Below are 19,622 nucleotides of genomic sequence, written 5' to 3'. Positions count from 1 at the left end.
AAACTGAGCTAAACTGCTGCTCAGAGTTATGTACCAAAAACGGTAGGCCAGACAGAGATAGCGGTTGGGTTCAAAGGCTGACGGTTTCCAAAAATAGTACAAAATTAAGGAAAGATGAGGTAGGCATGGCACTCATGCACAGGAGCCAGCAACTGGGTGCACTTTCAAGAGTCATGGACACTAAATGTAAAACTGGCCACGCAAGCACGTGCTGGTTCAGACCTCCAGGTCACTGAGCAGCCTTTGCCAGCAGGTCCCCTGCACAGTTTCATGCTGTTTGTGAAGCCAACCTTGCTCTGCCACCCACCCCTGCTCCTCCCTAGCAGAGAATCCTCTCTGAGTGCAGAGAATCCCCTCTGAGAGCAGAGCTGCTGCTGGCACCAGCCTGCTCTCTGCCTGCTCTTGCACTGACACCCTTCTCTCTCCTTACCTGGTGATATAAAACCCACTTGCTCACCTTGCTGGAACTATGTGGCATTTTCTGAGTTCAGGTGCAGGAAAGCACCCCAGCTGTCCTAAAGGTCCTGCAACAAAAGCAGAAAAACCAAGCTAGGAAAGTGAGGCACCCAGGGTCGCCATGAAAGGATTCTCTGTAATCACTGGAGCCTGATGATTAAGGGCCAGAGCAGAATCCTGACACTAATAGGAGCATATGTGTTGTCCTGAGGCTCTGTGGCTGTGCTACCCTTAACTAATTTAATGCAATTGCACAGCTGTTTAAAACCGCTATTCACCAGTACAGACAATTGGTGGTAACAGCCAGAACAGTAAAAGTGTCTAAAGGGCAGAACAAACATGATAAATAACTTTCTTGCAATCCACTCTTGCCTTTCAGCCCTTGAACCAAGTGGCACATGCTGCTTTGCATGGGGACGCTGCCCCCCTCCACCTCCCAGCTCAGGCTCCTGTCACAGCTTGCTGCCGCTGCTGAACGGCCGGGTAGCTCTGCCGTAATCCCTCGCATTCATGAAGGAGACGATTTCAGAGCTGCAGCTGTGGGAAGCTACAAGGCCTAGGAATAAAAGCATCAAAACTGAGTTTAGACATGCGAAATGTACACCGCACTTTTGTCTGGAAGCATGCTGTGTTTTACGTAGGCTAAGGAATTAATTTCCCCACTTCCTGCAAAACAGGGAGTCAGTGATGGTTCTGCAGAGCCAAAGCTGATCACTCACCTGACGTGGCACTGCTGAGACCCCACTAGCAGCCCCATGGCTCTCCACACACCCGTGTCATGATTATTCAGCCACCCTCTGCCTAAAAATGAGGCATGTACCATGTCCACATCTCTGTGAGTTGTATGTAAGTGGAGCTTTGAATGCTCCCCAGGCTTGGGCCTGGCAGCCCATACAGGACAACAGTCAGATTTTTAAAGTATAACAGGCCTGTTAGGAGAGATGGCCCTTGCAGGCTAATTTTCAGGAGATTAAAGGAATTAAAACTAAAAAAAAATCCCGATGCATAGCCTGTAGAGCTCTTGCATAGTTAAAGTGCTGACTAGATGAAGCCTTGTTTTGTGTGCAAAGGAAGAAATTGCTTGGACTCAGTGAAAGCAGCTGGAGTTTCGTTCTACGCAGCTACATGCTGCTAAGAAAATCCAGAAAGGGAAAAAAAAAAATCATTCTAACCTGAAAATGACTGGAAAAGACAAGGCAAGGTGGTGTGAGTTAGAGATGGAGATGTCACAAAATGATAAAACTCACCTCTCTGTACCACCAACCAGGCACTTAAAGATGCACTGGACTTGGAATCGCTGCTCACTGGGTAACATCAAACCCTTCCTGTCCAGCAAGCCCAAGCTCTTGCTGTGGCATATTCTGCACCTGGCATTTGCATGAGTGTCAGTAGGAATCACACAGGTCTGCTCAGATAGCACAGGGGCAGGGAACAGATCAGTAGGTAAAGCAGAGAAGAGTACCCATAAATCATAAATAAAGATTTAATTATATGCTTGGTTAATACTTACAAACATTGAACTTGTTGTTAGATATGTAAATAAAGATGAAAATAAGAGACGGGGGCTGCAATAGCCAAGCAAAGCCAAAATATAACAGGTTAGAGTATTTATTGTGAATTGGCATATGCTTGGAGTATGGAAGGGAGACACGCTACATAAACTGAAAGAATAAATAAATAAATATTGACATTGTTATACACCTGTTTAGCCTCTGGAGACCAGTGATTTGTGGGACCATATGTTGGACAAAATGAGACTGTTCATTGATAATTGTAAATGTGGTGACCCCTTGCAAACTGGATATTAAAAATATTAAGTAAATGGCACATTTTAATTATACAGTAAAGAAACTGTTCTCCACCATTAAAAGACTGCAGCTGTCAGGAGGAATTGATCATATGACAGAAGGTAACATTTATTTGATAGTAGACCTTGGTAAATGACATCCCAAATGATCTTTAGATTCTCAGACAAACACATTCCATTCAGACTTGTGCTTAACTGTGAAGCCTCAGTGTCTTTGTCCTTCACAAAATTTTATGTGATCCTTATATACCACAGGGCTTGTTTGTTTTTTATTTTTGTTTTAATCTGCTTCACAGTATTTAAATTTCAAATGAAGTATTATTAAATGAGAAACTGTAAACGATGGAGTTCAGAATTGGAAGTCAGCACATTTGTTATTCTTTTTGCCAACGGTATCAAGTAAGTTGCATAATTACCATAGTATTATATCATCTTTGTCAACATAAACACTACTTTCTCTCATCTTTGAAAGTGCCATTGGTGAACAACTGAACGTGCAGATTCCAAAGAACAGCAGCCCAGGAAGGAGCTGAGAGCATTCACAATGCCTTAACAAAGTTGCATAAGGAAATTAAATCAAGACAGGCAGCAAGTAGTCACCAGCAGAAATGCCAAATGCTCTCACATATGTGCCTCTGCATCTGAGGCAGAGGAGAGAAACCACGGTTTTTGTAGCTTCCTTCCCACCTATTGTGATCCGACTTTAAGACAAATGTGTGAAGGTAAAGCAGCAGCCCATGGGGATTGATTATTTTCACTGATCCAAAGAAACCCTTCAATACACAGGGTTTGATTTTTCCCCTTCCACATCTGATTTTATGAAGTAGGCGTTCCTTGTCTCACATTGTGCCGATCCTGTGGTGAGGCACTTGCAGAGTCTGAAGGTTGGGGCATGTGAAGTAAGGAGCTGGGAGAAAGCACGCCGCTATTCCGTTGGAAGCAAATGGGAGCGTAGGCCCATAGAAAACTTCTTCCTTCCCTTCCTTGCTAACATCCAGCACCTGCAGGTCAAAGTACAGAAAATATTTCAGGGATCGCAGAAGGAATCTGAAACAAACCCACTGGCACAGGCTGCATAAATATACTATTAATCCTGACAGAAAGAAAGTTTCAGATCACTTCTGGATTCCAGTTATGGATCTGGTGATTTATTGCAGTCGTTATCACCCAAATCTTGTCTTAGCTGAGCTGCTTAGTAGCAGGCAGTGGCATTTGATGGTGCTTCCTGGCAGCAGAACATGCAGCCATGCAAGTAGAGAACAGAAATGCTAAACAGTTTGTCAGCTTGGTGTATAGGGAGCAAGGGAAGCTCTACCAAAGCTGGAAAGCTTTGATTCATACCTGACTGACTTAAGGAAAATTAAGAAGTACAGGAAAAAATGTGTTTTATTCCAAAGATGAGAGCAAACTCAGACTTGCTGAATTTGAAGATAAAAGGGGTAGTTTCATTGGTTAAAGCCAGGCACAACGCCTACAGCTGAGAAAGGGCAGCACACGCAGCTCTGCCAGAGCACTCACTGTGTTTCTTTTCCCTTTAACACTGGGACTGTCTCAGGCAGGCTGCCAGTTTACGACCAGTTTGGGGATGTGGACAAGTGTCCATTTTGAAAGCAAGATCCCAGGATGACTGTCACTTGTCACTAAGCAGTATTTACACCCGGGTGCAACACTGCAAAGTACCTGCTGGTTATAAACAAGCATGTTGGTGTCGTACAGCCACTGCCTTGATGCAGTGATGTTTGTTACTCCATTTAGAGCACAGTACTTCAGGTAGCGTTATCCGACCTGTCTGTGTGATGTTTTTCATTAACAATTGTTAGGTGTGGTATCCAACAACTTAGGAAAACACAATTATACTATGACAAGAACATGGTTTTAACTGCTTATCTTGCGTGATCTGTTCTTTACAAACGTATGCTAATGTGTGTTCATTATAAGATCAGCAGCTCAGCATCTTATACGTTCCCTTATTATGCTAGGTCCAACTTCAATCCTTATGGGACAGTTTGGAGGTTAAATCCTAAAATCCTTAGTTGGAAGCTAATGAAAATGTTGTTTATCAGCAAAAGTGCAGAAACTGAGACATAAACAAGAGTTTCTGTCTGTAACTGCCCAGCTGGTCACAAAGCGATGGCTGTGATGCAGATTTGCTCCACTCAGAAGAATGTAGGAAGATAAGAATTCCTAATTTCTGTATGGGAACATCTGAAAGACACAGATCTGCTGGTAAGCTGCTGTGACACAAGATGAGAGAGCAGAAGAGTTTATTGGACAACCCACTACCTACAGCGGGGATCAAAACTTCCGTTCAAGCTTTGAAGCAGTAAGCGCTAGGGCAGGTTGCAGGCTGGCTGAACTCTGTCAAAGAACAACTCATTAACTCTGGCTGCTCTTCTGAAAGACAACTTGGAGAGAAAAAAAAATCACAAGAATGGCTGAAAATGTGTTAGCCCATGCCCCACTGTCCATTTCTGCACAGCTTTTCCTTCTGAACTCTACTGTGTACCCTGAGAATAATATATCCACTATTTTAGCCAAATCTCGTCAAATGAGTGATTCCTCAATCCTGCTTTCCTATAATACCTTACTTAGAAGAGTTACATCTAATGGCTAATCTGGAAATATTTTTTTGATATCCACATTATTTCCTCTCTGGCTTACAGAGATTCAGTGGCTGCATAAGAAACATCCTTAATCTCTCCACTTCACCTGCATTTTCCTTTTTGAATAACTTCAGTGCAAAGCATATCCTTGCAAAATTATTGGAAAAGACTTTAAAAGAAACCTAAATCACTCACCTGGATACATGCCAAGGGCTCATTTGTCCAAATCGAATAGCCGCCAACGAGATATATTCTACCATTGTGGACCGCAACTCCAGACTCATTTTGACCTAAAGCAAAAAAGGAAAGAAGCCACTTCCAGTGTTTAATTAACCCTTTTAACACTGAGAGCCAGAGTTCTGTAGTAAGATGCAAATGTACTTGGCAGCAAATTGAGAGTTTCAGAATTCACAACTTGCAACAATTGAGGTGAAGTGTGAGGGCTGTTCTCCGCTGTCTGTGGGAGCACAGGACAGGGCTGTCCAGAGAGAGACCACAGATGAGCCAGGTCACAGCTGTGCAATAAACTGAGGCTGTGCAGGGGACCATCTGCTCTCTTCTCAACATTTTTTGTGCACTTGTACTTTGTAGGTGATGGGTGAGCTCCCCACCTGCCTCAGCTTCTGTCTCACATCTAACAGGCATGTAAGCCAGGGGAGTGACCTCCCCTCACCGCCTGCCCATACCCATGCAGCCCCCTCGCTCCTACAGGCACAAGTATGGTGCAAGCTCACTCCCATAGCCATGGTCTCCTTAAATTCACAAGTTTTGAAGGGTAAATACAGCCTTAAAAAAAAAATCAAAAAATCTGCACTATATGGTACAACAGACACATTTTATGCCAGTTGCAGACACACAGAGAAAAATTTAGATGGCTTCTCCTGGTGCTGGTTGTGGGAACAACCCACCAGGTCATGTCCGAGGAGAGGCACTAAGTGATGTAGGGTCAGCTCCATAACAAAGGTGCCTACAGTGCCAGCACTTTCGCAATCGCAAATTAGATGTCCTTCTCCAAGGCAGTCAATCCCTCCAAATAATAAAATATAATAAGTAATGGAGAGCAAAAGGAATACAAAACACTAGTTCTGTTTTACAATGTATAACTCTTTCTTTTCAGTCCATGCCTCTCTCCCCTGTGTCCACAAAGGGCTCTGACGACCTAACTCAGAGACCAAGCAACCCTCCTGAAGATCCTTGAGATTAAGAAACCCAGAGCAGTATCCTAAAAAATAAAGATACCACCAGAGCATTTTTTAAATCTTTCAGAAGGAAAATGACATGACTGTCTTATTTGTCAGGCATTCATTTCTCTGACATGCTGCCAGCTATCCTAAGCTTCTAGTTAAGTTCCTACATCTTTTCAGTGTTAGATCTTAGAAGTGAATGCAACACCAAATCAAGACAATGAGAAGTGAGGTAGGCTCAGTTCTAGGATTTCTATAGCAGTCTGTGCTGAAACCTAGTGGCTGACAAAGCTGTTACTAAGGGAGCTCCAAGTCTGCTGCAGAAGAAAATGGCCCCAACATTTATGTTGGCTTATCCTGGAAATGCATTCTCTTCTGCAAAGCTATTGTTGGTACTGCTCAGAGAATGTGTCACATGCCTGTCTCTCCCAGAGATCTGAATTGTAGTACCTCTGGGAATCACATCAGGTGGTGGTGAAATTAAATGGACTGTGTTCCTCCTCCTAATGACTATAATCAGGAATTCCATAGATCCCGTAGCTATCCGAACTACTCAACTCATCCCTGATCTGACAAAATTCCATCCAAGACACCTCCTTTAGAGAAATTTATGAAGAAGATACTATCTAGAAATAAGTGATGGTTAATAGATTTCAGTATAAGCCCTGCTCTAATACATCAGCAAGCAGAAAGCACTATAAAATTATGTTATTACAGTAGAAATGCATCTGCCTGTTGGACACTCAGAACAGGGAGCTAAATCTAACGGTGCATACAAGCTTTTGGAGAGTCAAAAATAAGTACTGTTTGTATTCTTTGACAAAGTATCTTTGATTGTCTCATTAAATCAGATTTATGTGCATCATCTTAAAAATTTAGCCTAGTATCCTAAAACAAATGCTTTCCTGAACAATGAATGTTGGAACGGTAACCTAAAGTCTCTTGTGGGCCAACTATGGTCCCTGCCATCCAGAGCCAACTGAGGTGAAGATGTGTAGTTCCACATACCAAAGGCATCTAAAGGGCAAAGAATTGATGTTTTACTTTAACGGTAGCAATTTTCTTCTTTTGGTATACAATACTTGCCTGTTAACATGTTGAAGCTGCAACGTGTCCACTGGTCAGTGTCTATGCTGTAAGAGTCTATGTGCCGAACCAGGATCCGGTCATTGTTGTAGTCCAGGTCATTCCCACCTAACACGTACAGTTTCCTTTGGACAGCAGCCATGGAGTGATACACTCTCCTCTGCAGCATTGGGCTACGGCTCAACCACTTATTCTGGAAACAAAGAGACAGAAGTTGTCTCAGCACTGCTTGTACAACAGCATTAGCACTTACTGGTGTTCTCCTTACCCCTGGCTGGAAATCCTGGGTGTATATACTTGTGTTATTCATATGTTAAAAACGCAGATTGGTTACAACATGGACTAGATATAATGGACTTTCAACACATGGTTTATACTTCTCACATTTAAATATATTAATTTAATCGTATTTCATGTTCTGTTTTTCTGTTTAGCTCATCAGGCTTCAAAGCTTTTTTACTTCTGCAGAATTCAGTAGCAAATACTCCTTAAGCAAGACTATTAGATGTCTCCTTTGTATACCGCGCTAACATATCTGTACCAACTAGCTCTGTTGAGAGAGAAGAGAGATTCTTCTACTTTTTGTTATTCAGAAGCTTATTTGATCTTATCCTTGGGGAGTGAAACAACAGGGAAAAATAATTTCCTAAAGAATCTTCTGAAGTGATTCATGTATTTGGTTTTATGCTAACCCTTTATTTGTGGGCACTCGCAAAGTAGCATCCTTTTGCATATTTTTCCTCCTGGTTAACAATATTCAAGAATTCTACTTTTTGAGGGTGGGGGCACAGGAAAGACAAGGGATTACAGCACGGTATTTTAAATGCAGGAAAACAATTGCTCCTGCCATGCTTGGAGAATCAAAACAACCTGACAATCAACAAGATTAATTTATTTAAGTGGAGGAAGTTAAAATCTGTGAGGAAATTCTTTGTGTTGCACGTGCTAGCGCTTGCGGTAACTCAAGAGCCTCTAATAACACTGCCTTTTAACCTCCGCAATCTATAGCTATACATTTCAATGTGTAATAGTTGAATATTAGGCATTAATGTTTGCATTAGTAGTCCAGTCTCTTAACACGAGGCTATAGACACCATCTGCTTTGCAAAGCCTGCCTGCATCCCCTGATTATATCTTTAGCTTCCTCCACTGCAGTGCCTGCCAGGTGAGCCGCCAAGCACTGCAAAGGCAAAGAAACTGAGGGGCCTGGTGGGGTCATTTCTAATAAGCCAGTGTGTGAATACTAATCAGTGGTGGGGAAGCAGAGGTCACCCCAGCCGGCTTGTTGGCAGGTAGCTGTGTGCTCTGTGGCAGATGGCAGGCATTATCGACTCGCCACAAAGGCCTCGCGCAGAAGCGAGCACGAGCGCTGAATGATGGAGTTATTGAGATTCTGTGCAAGATGCAAGCAGATGTGATGGTTTCCAGTACCCACCGTAAACAATATGCCAGCAGAATTTTTAAAAAGAGCATGTGTGTACAAACATGAAGCAGACCTCATTTGAAGAATGCGAGCACACACTTCCTCTTTAACTCTTTACACGTCGTGCTGACCTTCTTGCTACTGGCACCGAAGTTGCTGCTCATATTTTAGGGGGCAACTTTCAAAGCTGTGTCAGCAAATAAAGAGCTGAAGCAAAGGACGAGGGACAGAGAGACAGGATCTAAATAGAAGCGTCCTCCTCATAAGCAAAATAAGATTGCTGCCTGTAATTACCATGTGTTTGGGTTTGGGACAGATTTGGCATTTGTATAATCGATGCCTAAAACTGCAACTCAAAAAGGATGAGGCAGGTTTGTCAGTGCCTGCTTTCTGCTTCAGCACCCATATGTGGTATGCCTTAAAAAGTCAATGGGGACCACAGCAAAGTGTCTCCTGGCAGAATTTGGTTCCAAATACAGCAATCAAAGGCTCTATCCTGCAATCAGAGAAGTCAATACCTTTCTGTGCAGGTGTAAATCAAGCTATGCAACTCTGATTGCAAGCTTAGGACTTTTATTTCCTAATACAAGCAAGAGGGCATAACCATGCCCTAACCCTCTGAAATGGTTACTGAACCATGCTAACCTAATCAAAACACATACATTATGTATGAAATAATCCCTAAAAGATATTTTTGGTGCTTGGGTAATGAAATGATAGGCACCCTTGCAGTCAGCAGAATAAGTCACCGGCAGGTAGCACAGTTCTGAAAGTATGCAGAAAACAAAAAGCCTGTATATATATAATTGAAAGCAGAAATGTCAATGACAAGAAGCAGTTTTGTGACACTGACTTTGAGTCATACATTGCCCAGGGCTGCTGAATTACAAAAAAAAAATAAATAAATAAAATAAAAATGAACAAGCCAAGTAAATACTGATAAATAGAAGGGATTTAAAACACATTTATTCTAAGTATTTAATCTAAGATATTTCTAGCACCTACAGGCTTCAAAAATGTAAAACGAAGTCAGGGTGTCCATTACTCTGTTAAACATACACATCTGTACAAAGTGAATTTAAAATACCACCAACTCAAATTAAACTTAAGGAATTATTGTATTGTATGCATTTGCTAACAGACCCTTTATAAGCAAAACACATGAGAAAAACACATACCACACAGATACTCACCTGCTTGGGATCATAGACCATAAGCCTGTTCTGATACTGTGCAGTGTTTGTTACTCCTCCTATGAAAGAGTTTATACAAGTTAATTTTTTCCATCTTAGCAAAACCAGCACCAAGATCAGATACAGCAAAATAACCATTTGTGGGGTCCATTTGCTGATAGGGTTACACTGCATAGCCCCAGTTACACTCACATGCATCTGCACTTTTTAATCGGGTTACAAGGTATTAATTAGCAGGTTTGTCAAACATAGAGAAACATGAAACAGAAACAACCCCAGTCATTGCCCTGTAAAGCTAATTCTGTTGGCTAAAAACAAGACAAAAATCAGTTTGTTAAGGAATGACTGTGTGTTCAGCCATCTCCAGAGCACGAAAAGGTAAGCCCTGTCCCTGCTGCCAGGAGCAGGCAGTGCCCAACACCCTTTAAAAACAAGGAGGTGGCTCTGCACTGCAGGGGAGGAAGTGGTAAGAGGGGAGCCATGCTCAAACAAGACTAGTGGCAACACCAATGCCAACAGGATGGCACAGCACAACCCTCTGCAGCTGCATTCATGTGTGTCTTTGAAGAGAATTACATATTTATTATATTTATCCTGTATTGCAGATACAGATGTATTGCAAACATTTTCTGGCTTGGTTGTAATTGAGTTACAACCTGACTTACACTGGGAGGTTCCTCCACAGTGATCAGGAACCATGCTAAGCACTTAGCATACGAATTTAGCAATAACCTCTAAAAAGCAAATTATAAAGCCCAGAACAGACTCTCACACAACTAGATGTCACAAAACAACTATTTAGCTCAACACAGAACATGTCTAATGCCTGCTCATCCTGCACTCTGAGGGTTTTAAATGGTAAATCTCACTGAGACAACTGGTGGAAAAGCCCATCTGTCTCCAAGCTGCAATCTTTGATGAGGAAACGTATTCCTGAGCGTGCTCAAGTGTCCTAAGAGCTTGGTGCTTCTGCAGCTCTGCCACCAGTGCCATCCCTGCTCTCTCCCCACACGGGGCTATGGGGAATTAGATGCTTTTATACCCCCTGGTCTCAGCATGCCTCCATGCATGCTTTTGGTTCAGAACTGTGCTGGCGTTATGGACCAACCCCCCCACACACCTCTATCCCATCGTTTCATTTTGTGGAGCAGTACTGATGAGCGGTATCGGTACTCCCCTTTTCTGGAAGATGTTCAGCCAGAAGCTCCACTCTGGATGTGCACCAGCTCTGCTCCCATTCCTGTGCAATAACAACCAGTCTTTGTACTACCTGAGTGCTGGGAATATTCAGTCCAGAGGACCGGAGTAAATCTACTGCAAAGCAAAACATGTAGACTGTACATAGCTTAGACACAGAGGACTTGGCACCAACGTTTTACCTGCTGCTCTGCTCCTGTTGGGGTGAATTACTTGCTAAAAATAGTCCTAATGCTTAAAGATGGAATGTCAGATTGCTGTTTTGGAAACTGAAAGTCGCAGTTGTTTGGATGGTTTCCTCCAGAACACTAACCTACAGGAGATGCATCAGGAACACAGTGCTGGGTCTCTTACTCTCACTCAGAAAGAACACCGCAACTTGGGTGGAAAGATGCGGAGGGAGAAGACAAAGAATGGGGTCACTTCCTTATGAAATAATGAAATAATCCAATAAGCAAAATTATTTTCCTCTCTTCACAAAAAGCCCCTCATATCAAGTACACAGCTTACATTTTTTCCCTGCAATATTGCTCATCTGTGGTGTTTTATCATTACATTCCCTTCACATACCGCTCTTCACTTTTAGATTAATCTGCCAAAATGAGATGCTAAGGATTTGCATACAGATTTGACTACACAAAAATAGATCTGGAATTAATAACAGTCTCTATATGTTTTAATTTCTTCTAGACTGGAGTACCCTTGCCTCCAGCAGTATTCTTGGCTTTGAAAGTCATCAAGCTGATTTGTCTGCTCTTAGGTTATGATGCCACATGCTGCTACACTGTCCCCTGCAATCAAAGTGCTTGCAGAGATAGATTCCATGCCTTCCCCTAACAAGTATATTTTATAGATTGGCAGTTTTGATCTCCCCTCCCCAGGGAGATAATCTGCATCTTAACAGGTTTCTATAGATACATCTGTCATTAAATATGCCATCTTATATCTGCATCAATTTTCAAACTCGAGTTCCTCCTAACTTTGAAGTGCTATAGCAAAAGTTTAAAATTTTCTGCCAAAATTCACATTTAACAAGTCTGTAATGTCCTCTTGAACTATTCTTTTAAAAATACTCCAGGCAGCTGGGAAAGGGCAGAAGAAGATTAATATGTCTCCTAAAAAATAGGACAAGGAAAAAAAAGTTTAAATGCTACTAAAAATAATACATACTTTCTCTCAGAAAAAAAAACTGGGGTAATCCTAAGATGAATTTCTTCAGCTGCTCAGCAGAGCTTTCTAAGAGGAGGGAAGGGCGAGGTATGGGAATGGCACTTGAAGATTTGAAACTACAAACCATGTCATGGAAGTTGATGTTAAGCAATAGCAGCTAATGTGGTAGAGAATCGATTAAAGAAAGTGAAAAAAAAAAAAAAATCTGCCTGAGGAAATGGCAGCAAAACGCCCAGTTTGGTCAGAGCTCGGTGAGTTTTACAAAGCAAGAGTGATGATCACACCAATGACAAGACAAGACAAGCGATGACAAGAGCGGTTTGCTTTGCAGACTAGGATTTCGGGGAGGCAAGGAATGCCCTCAAGACAAGCCTGGCTCTTTCTCATTCTTGCAGCTCTGGGACTGCACTCCTGGGAAGCCCAGCACCAACCCTGTGGGCTTGCAAATGTGTTTTCACTGCCACAGCCACTGTTGCTCACTCCTCCTGCAGCAGATGCTGTAAGACAGGCCACAAACCCTGCTTTCTAAGCCCTTCAAAACCCATAACCTCCCAACTTCCCCGCTGCATGGAGAAGGTCCTGGAAGTCCAAGATCCCCCATTTGTCCACCCCTGTCCCAAAAATGCACAATGTTTGTTACAGCCTCCAAACCGTCCACAAAGTGCACTGAAAAATGCCTTCCATAAAGCCACCTCCAAAAGGAGAAGGGTGGTAGGCTGTAGGTTTAACACAATTTTCCCAATCAAACATTTATAATCCATATTTATAACGTGTCCTAGCAAGACCCCCATCTGACTTGAGAAATCTCATTCAATCCAAATCCCACAGAAAATCTCACCACTCTCTCCGAAGTCCCCAAGTGCTAGGCTGTGCACACGAATCCGACTTTGCTGGGAGATGTGTAAAACCACATGTTGGCAAAGAGCTCCCCGTGTGTATTCCTTCCAGCAAATACATGGAATATATCGAAACTCATGAAATGCTCCCTGTGGTACTCTGCTGTTCTAAAATAGAAATCTCTCCACTCTCTCATGCCCGTGTGTTAAACACAAGATCAGCCTTCCTCAACACGCGAGCCCGCTGCCTTTTACTCAGGTGCAGCGAGGGTGGCTGAGCTGGAGCATCTTCCACCCCAATGAAATCCCTGAAAGACACCAATGGTAGCTCTACATGGTGCTGTTCCCCTCTGGATGCAATCCAGATGCCAACAAGAGGGGCACAAGCCCTATTTTTTTGGATTAAAAAAAAATTAATCTTTCAAAACAGATGTTTACTATCAATCTACAAAGAATCAATGACATCAAACCTAAAATATCTGTGCTTGAAAGGTGTGAGATCCACTATCAGTGTTCAAAGATAGTAATCATAAAAAAGAAACAATGTCCCATATGCAGACTAAGATGGGGTTACAGAGGTGATTTATCTCCTTATTAAGCCCCTATAGATGGCAATTTCTGTGCCAGCTGCACCACAAAACTGGGTTTGGTCTGATACTGTAGTCTCCTATTTATTCCAGATCTATTTTTCATAAAACAATATTATAGGCATTTACCTGAGGGGGGAACCCTCCTCGCATCATATAGCATATATAATAATAGTAATGTAGCGCTTTTCATGCCAAATCACTTGCACACTCAATAACTCTCTAAGATACGTCGTCATATCCTTGGTCAAAACCTCAGCATTAGGGGAAAAAAAGAAAAAGTCTTGAAATTATAAACTTCAGTCTTGATTTCTGAAGGAAAAAAAAAAAAAGTTGTTAAATGAGAAGGACAAGATGTGACTTTAGCTGACACACATCGGGTCAGTCAACTCGGGCCTCTGTGAAACCACAGCCTAATGCTGGGCTTCAGACCGCGCTTCTCATATGCTTCTCTCCCAAGCCCTTTACCAGGAAGAAAGCCTCCTTGCTGCAGATGCAGAAATGGCACCAAGCTGGCAGAGGCTTCCCCATCTCACCCCGGCCTCCACGAGTGGGGCACCTCCAGGGGAGAAGGATGGGGGATGCATGTAAGGAAGGTCTCCAGATCCACACACATGCGCCACAGGGAATGAAGGGAAGTGGGCACCATTCAGGCTCTCACCCCCAGGGACGTTTCCCTGCTTTTATAGGATGCAACTGTCAGGGATGGTGAACTCCAAAGGGTTTGGCGCTGTTTGTGTCTCTTTCACTCAAACGCTTCGCTTGAAGCATGTGGCATGCAATTCGCTTGTGAAATGGGTCAGGGTGTCAGATGTTAACTGCGGCCTGCAAGATTCATGTCTCTATAAAATTTCAAAACCATCTGCCCGATGCCATACTGTAAATGCAGAGGACTTATTTTAATGAATTCTCATACACTTTTTAAAATAAGAAAATAAAATTAAATAGAGGGCTGTGAGGAAAAAAAAAAAAAAAAAAAAAAAAAAAAGATGAGAAAAAAACGACAACACAAATATAAAAATATGTTCCACAATATATGGAGCTCAGAAAACTTGAGAGCTGAACCCATTTTTGTTCTCTAGAGGATAAGATTAGTTCCAAAGTGCAAAACTGGTGAGCTTTGGGCAGGTAACAACCCCAAAGGGGTGGTGGCAGCTTAGCAATCCCTCCATAACCAGAGCCACCGACCTCCCAGCTCCCAGTTGTCCATGTCTGCATGCCCTTGGGCACCATTTTGTTACCACACTTCCCTTCCCTGGCATCTTCGCCAGGATTTTATCCTCTGTGATTTTTGATTCCTTCTCGTGTTTGTCCCAAAGTAAAGCTAACAATGAACTCCAATAGTAATAACAGAAAACCCTCAAGTCTAGTCAGCCTTTGATTAGAAAAGCCTTAGAAGACATGGGCTTGTAGCGGGGCACTAATGCTTTGACTAAAAAATAAGTAAATGATTTGCATGCAAGTCATGTTTTGATGACTCTCTCCACAAATACAAGGACTAAAAACTTATATTATCACTATTTAACTTCTTCACTTACTAAAAAAAATGGACAAATTTTCATTGCTGTAGTGCCAGCTGGTAGCATCAGACTGACTTTGAGAGCTCTTGCTGATGACCTGTATTTCCAAGAAAAAGCTGCAGGGATACAGCTCAGAAACTGAAACTAATTTTTTAATTACTTAATTTTAAACCACATACTTAAAATTAGGTTCCCTCCTGCATTACTGATTACTCTTACACTAACACCTCATATATGATGGTAAAACAGCAGCTTTTTTCAGTAGTGACTGTTATTTCAGCACAATAAAACTTCCCTCTGTACTATTCCCCTAGCCCTGCATATACATATACACAGTTAGTTTGTGGCCCTCAGCAATTAGTTAATAACAGAAATCTAGCTACAGTTACAGCATCCCCATCTACCTTTATTTAAAAAATAATACATAAACACAGTTTTCAATCTGTGAATATGTAATGCAAACCAATACTCTAAAGTATTGCAGAATATGTTCCCGTAATCCACACTCGCATGTCAGAATCTAGCAACTCCAAGCTGCTAAGCATTTTCTCCAAAGCTATACAGGATACAACCAAAAAGTCCTGTCTACTGCCAAAACTTCACTCCTTTCTGCGACTATCACATGCTCTCAGTTTTGCAACACTAGCTATGTTGATACCCTTTTCAAATACAAATACTGGTAAAATATGGCTTGTTTGTTTGTTTTTCCCATTTGTTCAGTTCATCTAATAGACTTTTATGAATCCATTAAAGGCATATCCTTGAACACAGTATCACACTGATTCATTATATAAAGCAGACAGCATTTGAAAGTACAGGTAAGCATGCATTTCACTGACATAACTAGGCATATTAATTAATCCCCAGCACAATATCCCTTTTCCTAACATATCAGGAAAGATTAAAAGACTTATTCATCAATCCCATATTTGACTTTAAAATCTCAAACAAATCAGGTAGAGTTTCTTTACTTGTTTTTAGTAAATGATTATTTTTTTTTAAAGTAAACTTTAAAAAAAAAACTTTTTTTCATGTACTAGAGACCAAATTCTGATGAGTGTTTCTAGAGCTCTTTCAATAAAAACTATATGGCGTAAAACACAAATATGTTCATCACAATTTCCTAAAAAGCATTGTTTTCCAAAAATAGAAACTGTCAAATGTAAACCATTTAAGGGGAGGGAAAAAATAAAAAATCAAGACACAGAAGTAGTAGCATCCATGTGCTTCAACCTGCCCATCACAGGCACTCATCTCTTTCCACCAACAGAATAGAGAAGGTAATGAACAAACAGGGGACTGATCTGAACACCCCAAATCAGAAATCCTCTTTCTGCACCATACCCAGGTCTCAAAGCACACTGTGTGCACACTTCAGGATTAACACACAACACAAACTGTATGAGACTCCTTCAAAGCCAATTGTAAAGAAAGTGACCCAAAATGCCTGCCGGGGACCACTGTGACTCCTTGCATTCTCTCATGCCTTTCTTTCCAAACATATCAGTTGTGATTTCAGTGTGTACGTATTAAAATAGGTCTCTGCTACTTCCCCTGCCAACATTTGGGAATCCACTACGCATATGGGCAGAGAGATGCATCTGCAAGGAGCTCCACTAACCTCAATGACATATGTTGAGAAGCACAGCGAAGGCCTAAGGAGCTAACAATCTTTTATTCATGCATCATCTCTTCACCAGAGGGATCCCAGACCATGCTAAAATCCCCCGAGGCTATCTGCTGTGAAGGCAGTAAATGCTGAACATTTTCTTTAAGTGCTGGTCTCATTTACTCATTAACTTCCTTGATAGATATTACAACTTTATAACCTTCCATGACACACTTCCTACTAAAAGATGCTGTTTTTTCCTGTCACAGCGTCTGTAGACAGCACCGACCTTGTTCCAAAGCAACTGATACCAGAAAAGTCACTGCAAAGATTGATGACACAACGTCCTCAAATTCCATCATCGTGTACATGTAAAATAAAAGATATATCAGATCGAGTTGCAAATGATATGTTAGTTTAAGATCACAAGGCTTATACTTTCATCTAGCTGTACCATAATGCTATGATTACAGCTAGGCAGTCCTGCGCACATGTTACTGACAGTCAGAGCCAGGCAGAATTTCTAACAAAGGTCATCTTGGCCTGTTAATACACCCTTAGGAGCAAGTGGGAGGAGTTCATACACCTGCCTTCAAGCTCCGCACCTACACAAGCCAACAAGCGCTTATTTCTCCATTTCATTATCAGAAACCAACACAGTAGTACCTGATCATACTACAGAAACTGGATTTTGTTTTTAGCAAGCACACAGACTTTGTAATTCAAAATTTGTAAACAAGGGCATTATCATTTTAATTCATGATGATTTATGAATGGTGAGTGGAGGTAGTACACACGATATGTGCAGCTTTAAAACACAGAGGGATTTTTAGTAGAAGTAGACAGGTGTGTTATGCCCCTATACTTCTAATCAGGCTTGATTACATGCTTCTGCTCTTAAATTCTTTGAAACAACCAACTCCTAAGGCAAAAGTTATCCTGACACACAAAACAAAGATGATTTATTAGTTTTACCCAAGACTGTATTTTGGTGTTTTGTTAGTACCTCAAACTGTGTGAAACGTTTTCTACCTGATATCCAAAGAAGACCATCCACCACATATCCTGCATGGCATGAAAGCGATCGATCAAAGGACTGCACAAAGGTCCACTTGTTCTTCTTGGGGCAGTAGCACTCCACAGTAGGCAGAACTTGGCGCAACTCATTTCTGCCCCCTACCGCATAGAGGTACTCATCCACTGCTCCCAGCACAAAGTGCTCCCGACAGTTCTTCATCGGAGCTATCTCGGCCCACGAGTTGGTGCGGGGGTCATAGCGGCAGGCAGTTCTCACCGCACAGGTGCGGCCCGTGGATTGCTCAGCCTCTCCACCAGCTACAAAAAGAAAGTCTCCCATGACAGCCACACAGTGGTGACTTCTCCCTACTGGCATGGGCGCTAGCTCACTCCAGTTTGCAATCCCTGCAATGTGAACGTTTTCTTGATCAACTGGGTTGAAGTATCGCAACTCCTTCACTTTACAGACTTCACGTTTTTTCCCACCAATAATGTAAAGAGTGTCTGACTGGAAGCGAGGTTTTGTCCTTCTGGTTTGCCAAACTGGCTGTGCATAGATGCTTTGGTGGTAAGCCAAGGCCTCGTTAACAAGTGCTGTCGCAGTTTCACTGGCTTGGACAAGAGGATGAGAAAGAGCTACAGTATGCAGAGTATCCACGTCCATAAGGCCAAAGCGGACATACTGGAGAAGCTCATCCATGTACTGGTAGCGGCAGTTGTGCTCCAACCACCTCACGGCCAGCTAGAAGTGAGGGGGAGGAAGGGAAAAACAAAACACCGATTATTCGTGTACAATTCTGTCAAAGTTTGGCCTTTTGAAAAACTGTGTCTGTATTCCAAGAACTACGTACCTGCCCCAAGAGTGATATAAGTCATTATGAAAAGTACTCATGAATGCATGTGACTCAACACAAAACATATATACTAATACTCCACCTATAATATAACTCAAAGCACTCTATTGCACCATTCCCCCCCCCTCTACTCCCCCAAAGAATTTCCACATTATCAGATTGCAATACGGCTATACAATACTCCTGCTGTGCAAACAGTGATGCTGTAGGAGAATACAATTCAGGAATCAAGCTGCTAGAGCAGTAATACAAATGTTGGGACTATGCAATCTTTGGAGACTATGGATCCACTAGAAAGAAAAGCAAGAATCTGGTTAGATGATTTTTTTTTTTTTTTTTTTTAAAAGTCCTTTCTTCCACCTTTCATTCTACTTATGACAAAATATAGAAGGAATATACAAAATACATAATGAATCCTTCAATTTTTCTTCCTTCTTCATTTATATTATTCATAAAATGAAGAGAAGTGTCAGGGGTCCCCAGAAATTAAAGGCAAAGAAGAAAAATGCAGAGAAGAGGTTCTGATGGTCTCTGAAATGGCTTCAGCAATTGCAATTGGTATCAACAGCCAAAAATAAATGGAGACTTTAAATTACATAAAGCCTACTGAATCCAACCAAGTCTGTAAACAGGCCAGGAAAGGCCTAAGCCATTTCAGGAAAGCTGTAAGGTATTCTTGCAAATCTCCATTGTTGAAGACACCCTAATTTCCTTAGGGAAACTGTCCCCATGCTCAGGTATCCTCTTCAACAGGTTTTTCTTTTACTTGTGCCGGAGCTCTAAACCTCTCCACTCACTTGATCCATTTTCCACCTTAAGGTTTATAACCCTAAACCCAGGAACCACCAGTCCAACACTTGAATTTGATGATCCCACCTGTCCAGGATGAAAACCAGTCTGCTACCTGCCTCGACTCCTCCATCTCCGATGCATTTGAGGACGTGTATTAAAGTTTCCTCTTCTCTGAATGACAAAGTTTGCTATCTTAAACTGGGTAAAATCTTCCTCTTAGGGCTGTAGTAGTAGCGAATAGATCAGGAAGATCATTTTGATTGTAACAGTCTATGCCATTCTTGTTTG

At 41.9% G+C, this 19,622-nt stretch overlaps 1 protein-coding gene across 9 annotated transcripts in view; it reads right to left on the bottom strand.

Annotated features, from left to right (window-relative positions):
• Nucleotides 1-1,976: 1,976 nt before the first annotated feature.
• The window catches only part of KLHL32 (kelch like family member 32), a 123,854-nt gene continuing 106,208 nt past the window's right edge, over nucleotides 1,977-19,622 (bottom strand). For 7 of the 9 annotated variants that reach the window (XM_082757763.1, XM_082757767.1, XM_082757766.1 and 4 more), the window contains 5 exons: nucleotides 17,704-18,430; nucleotides 9,753-9,811; nucleotides 7,137-7,329; nucleotides 5,062-5,156; nucleotides 1,977-3,264 (listed from right to left, as the gene is read on the bottom strand). In XM_082757763.1, the coding sequence (XP_082613889.1) occupies nucleotides 3,103-3,264; nucleotides 5,062-5,156; nucleotides 7,137-7,329; nucleotides 9,753-9,811; nucleotides 17,704-18,430 (1,236 nt within the window). In that variant the 3' untranslated portion in view covers nucleotides 1,977-3,102. Of the gene's footprint in view, nucleotides 3,265-5,061; nucleotides 5,157-7,136; nucleotides 7,330-9,752; nucleotides 9,812-17,703; nucleotides 18,431-19,622 lie in introns of those variants that run through there. The other 2 variants (XM_082757764.1, XR_014317274.1) reach the window with 2 other exon arrangements.

The sequence above is a fragment of the Aythya marila genome (assembly GCF_965140915.1).
Source record: "Aythya marila genome assembly, chromosome: 3".
In the NCBI taxonomy this organism is placed as follows: Eukaryota; Metazoa; Chordata; class Aves; order Anseriformes; family Anatidae; genus Aythya; species Aythya marila.
Note: the sequence above shows the minus strand (reverse complement) of the source record. Positions and strands in the feature narration are given on the sequence as shown.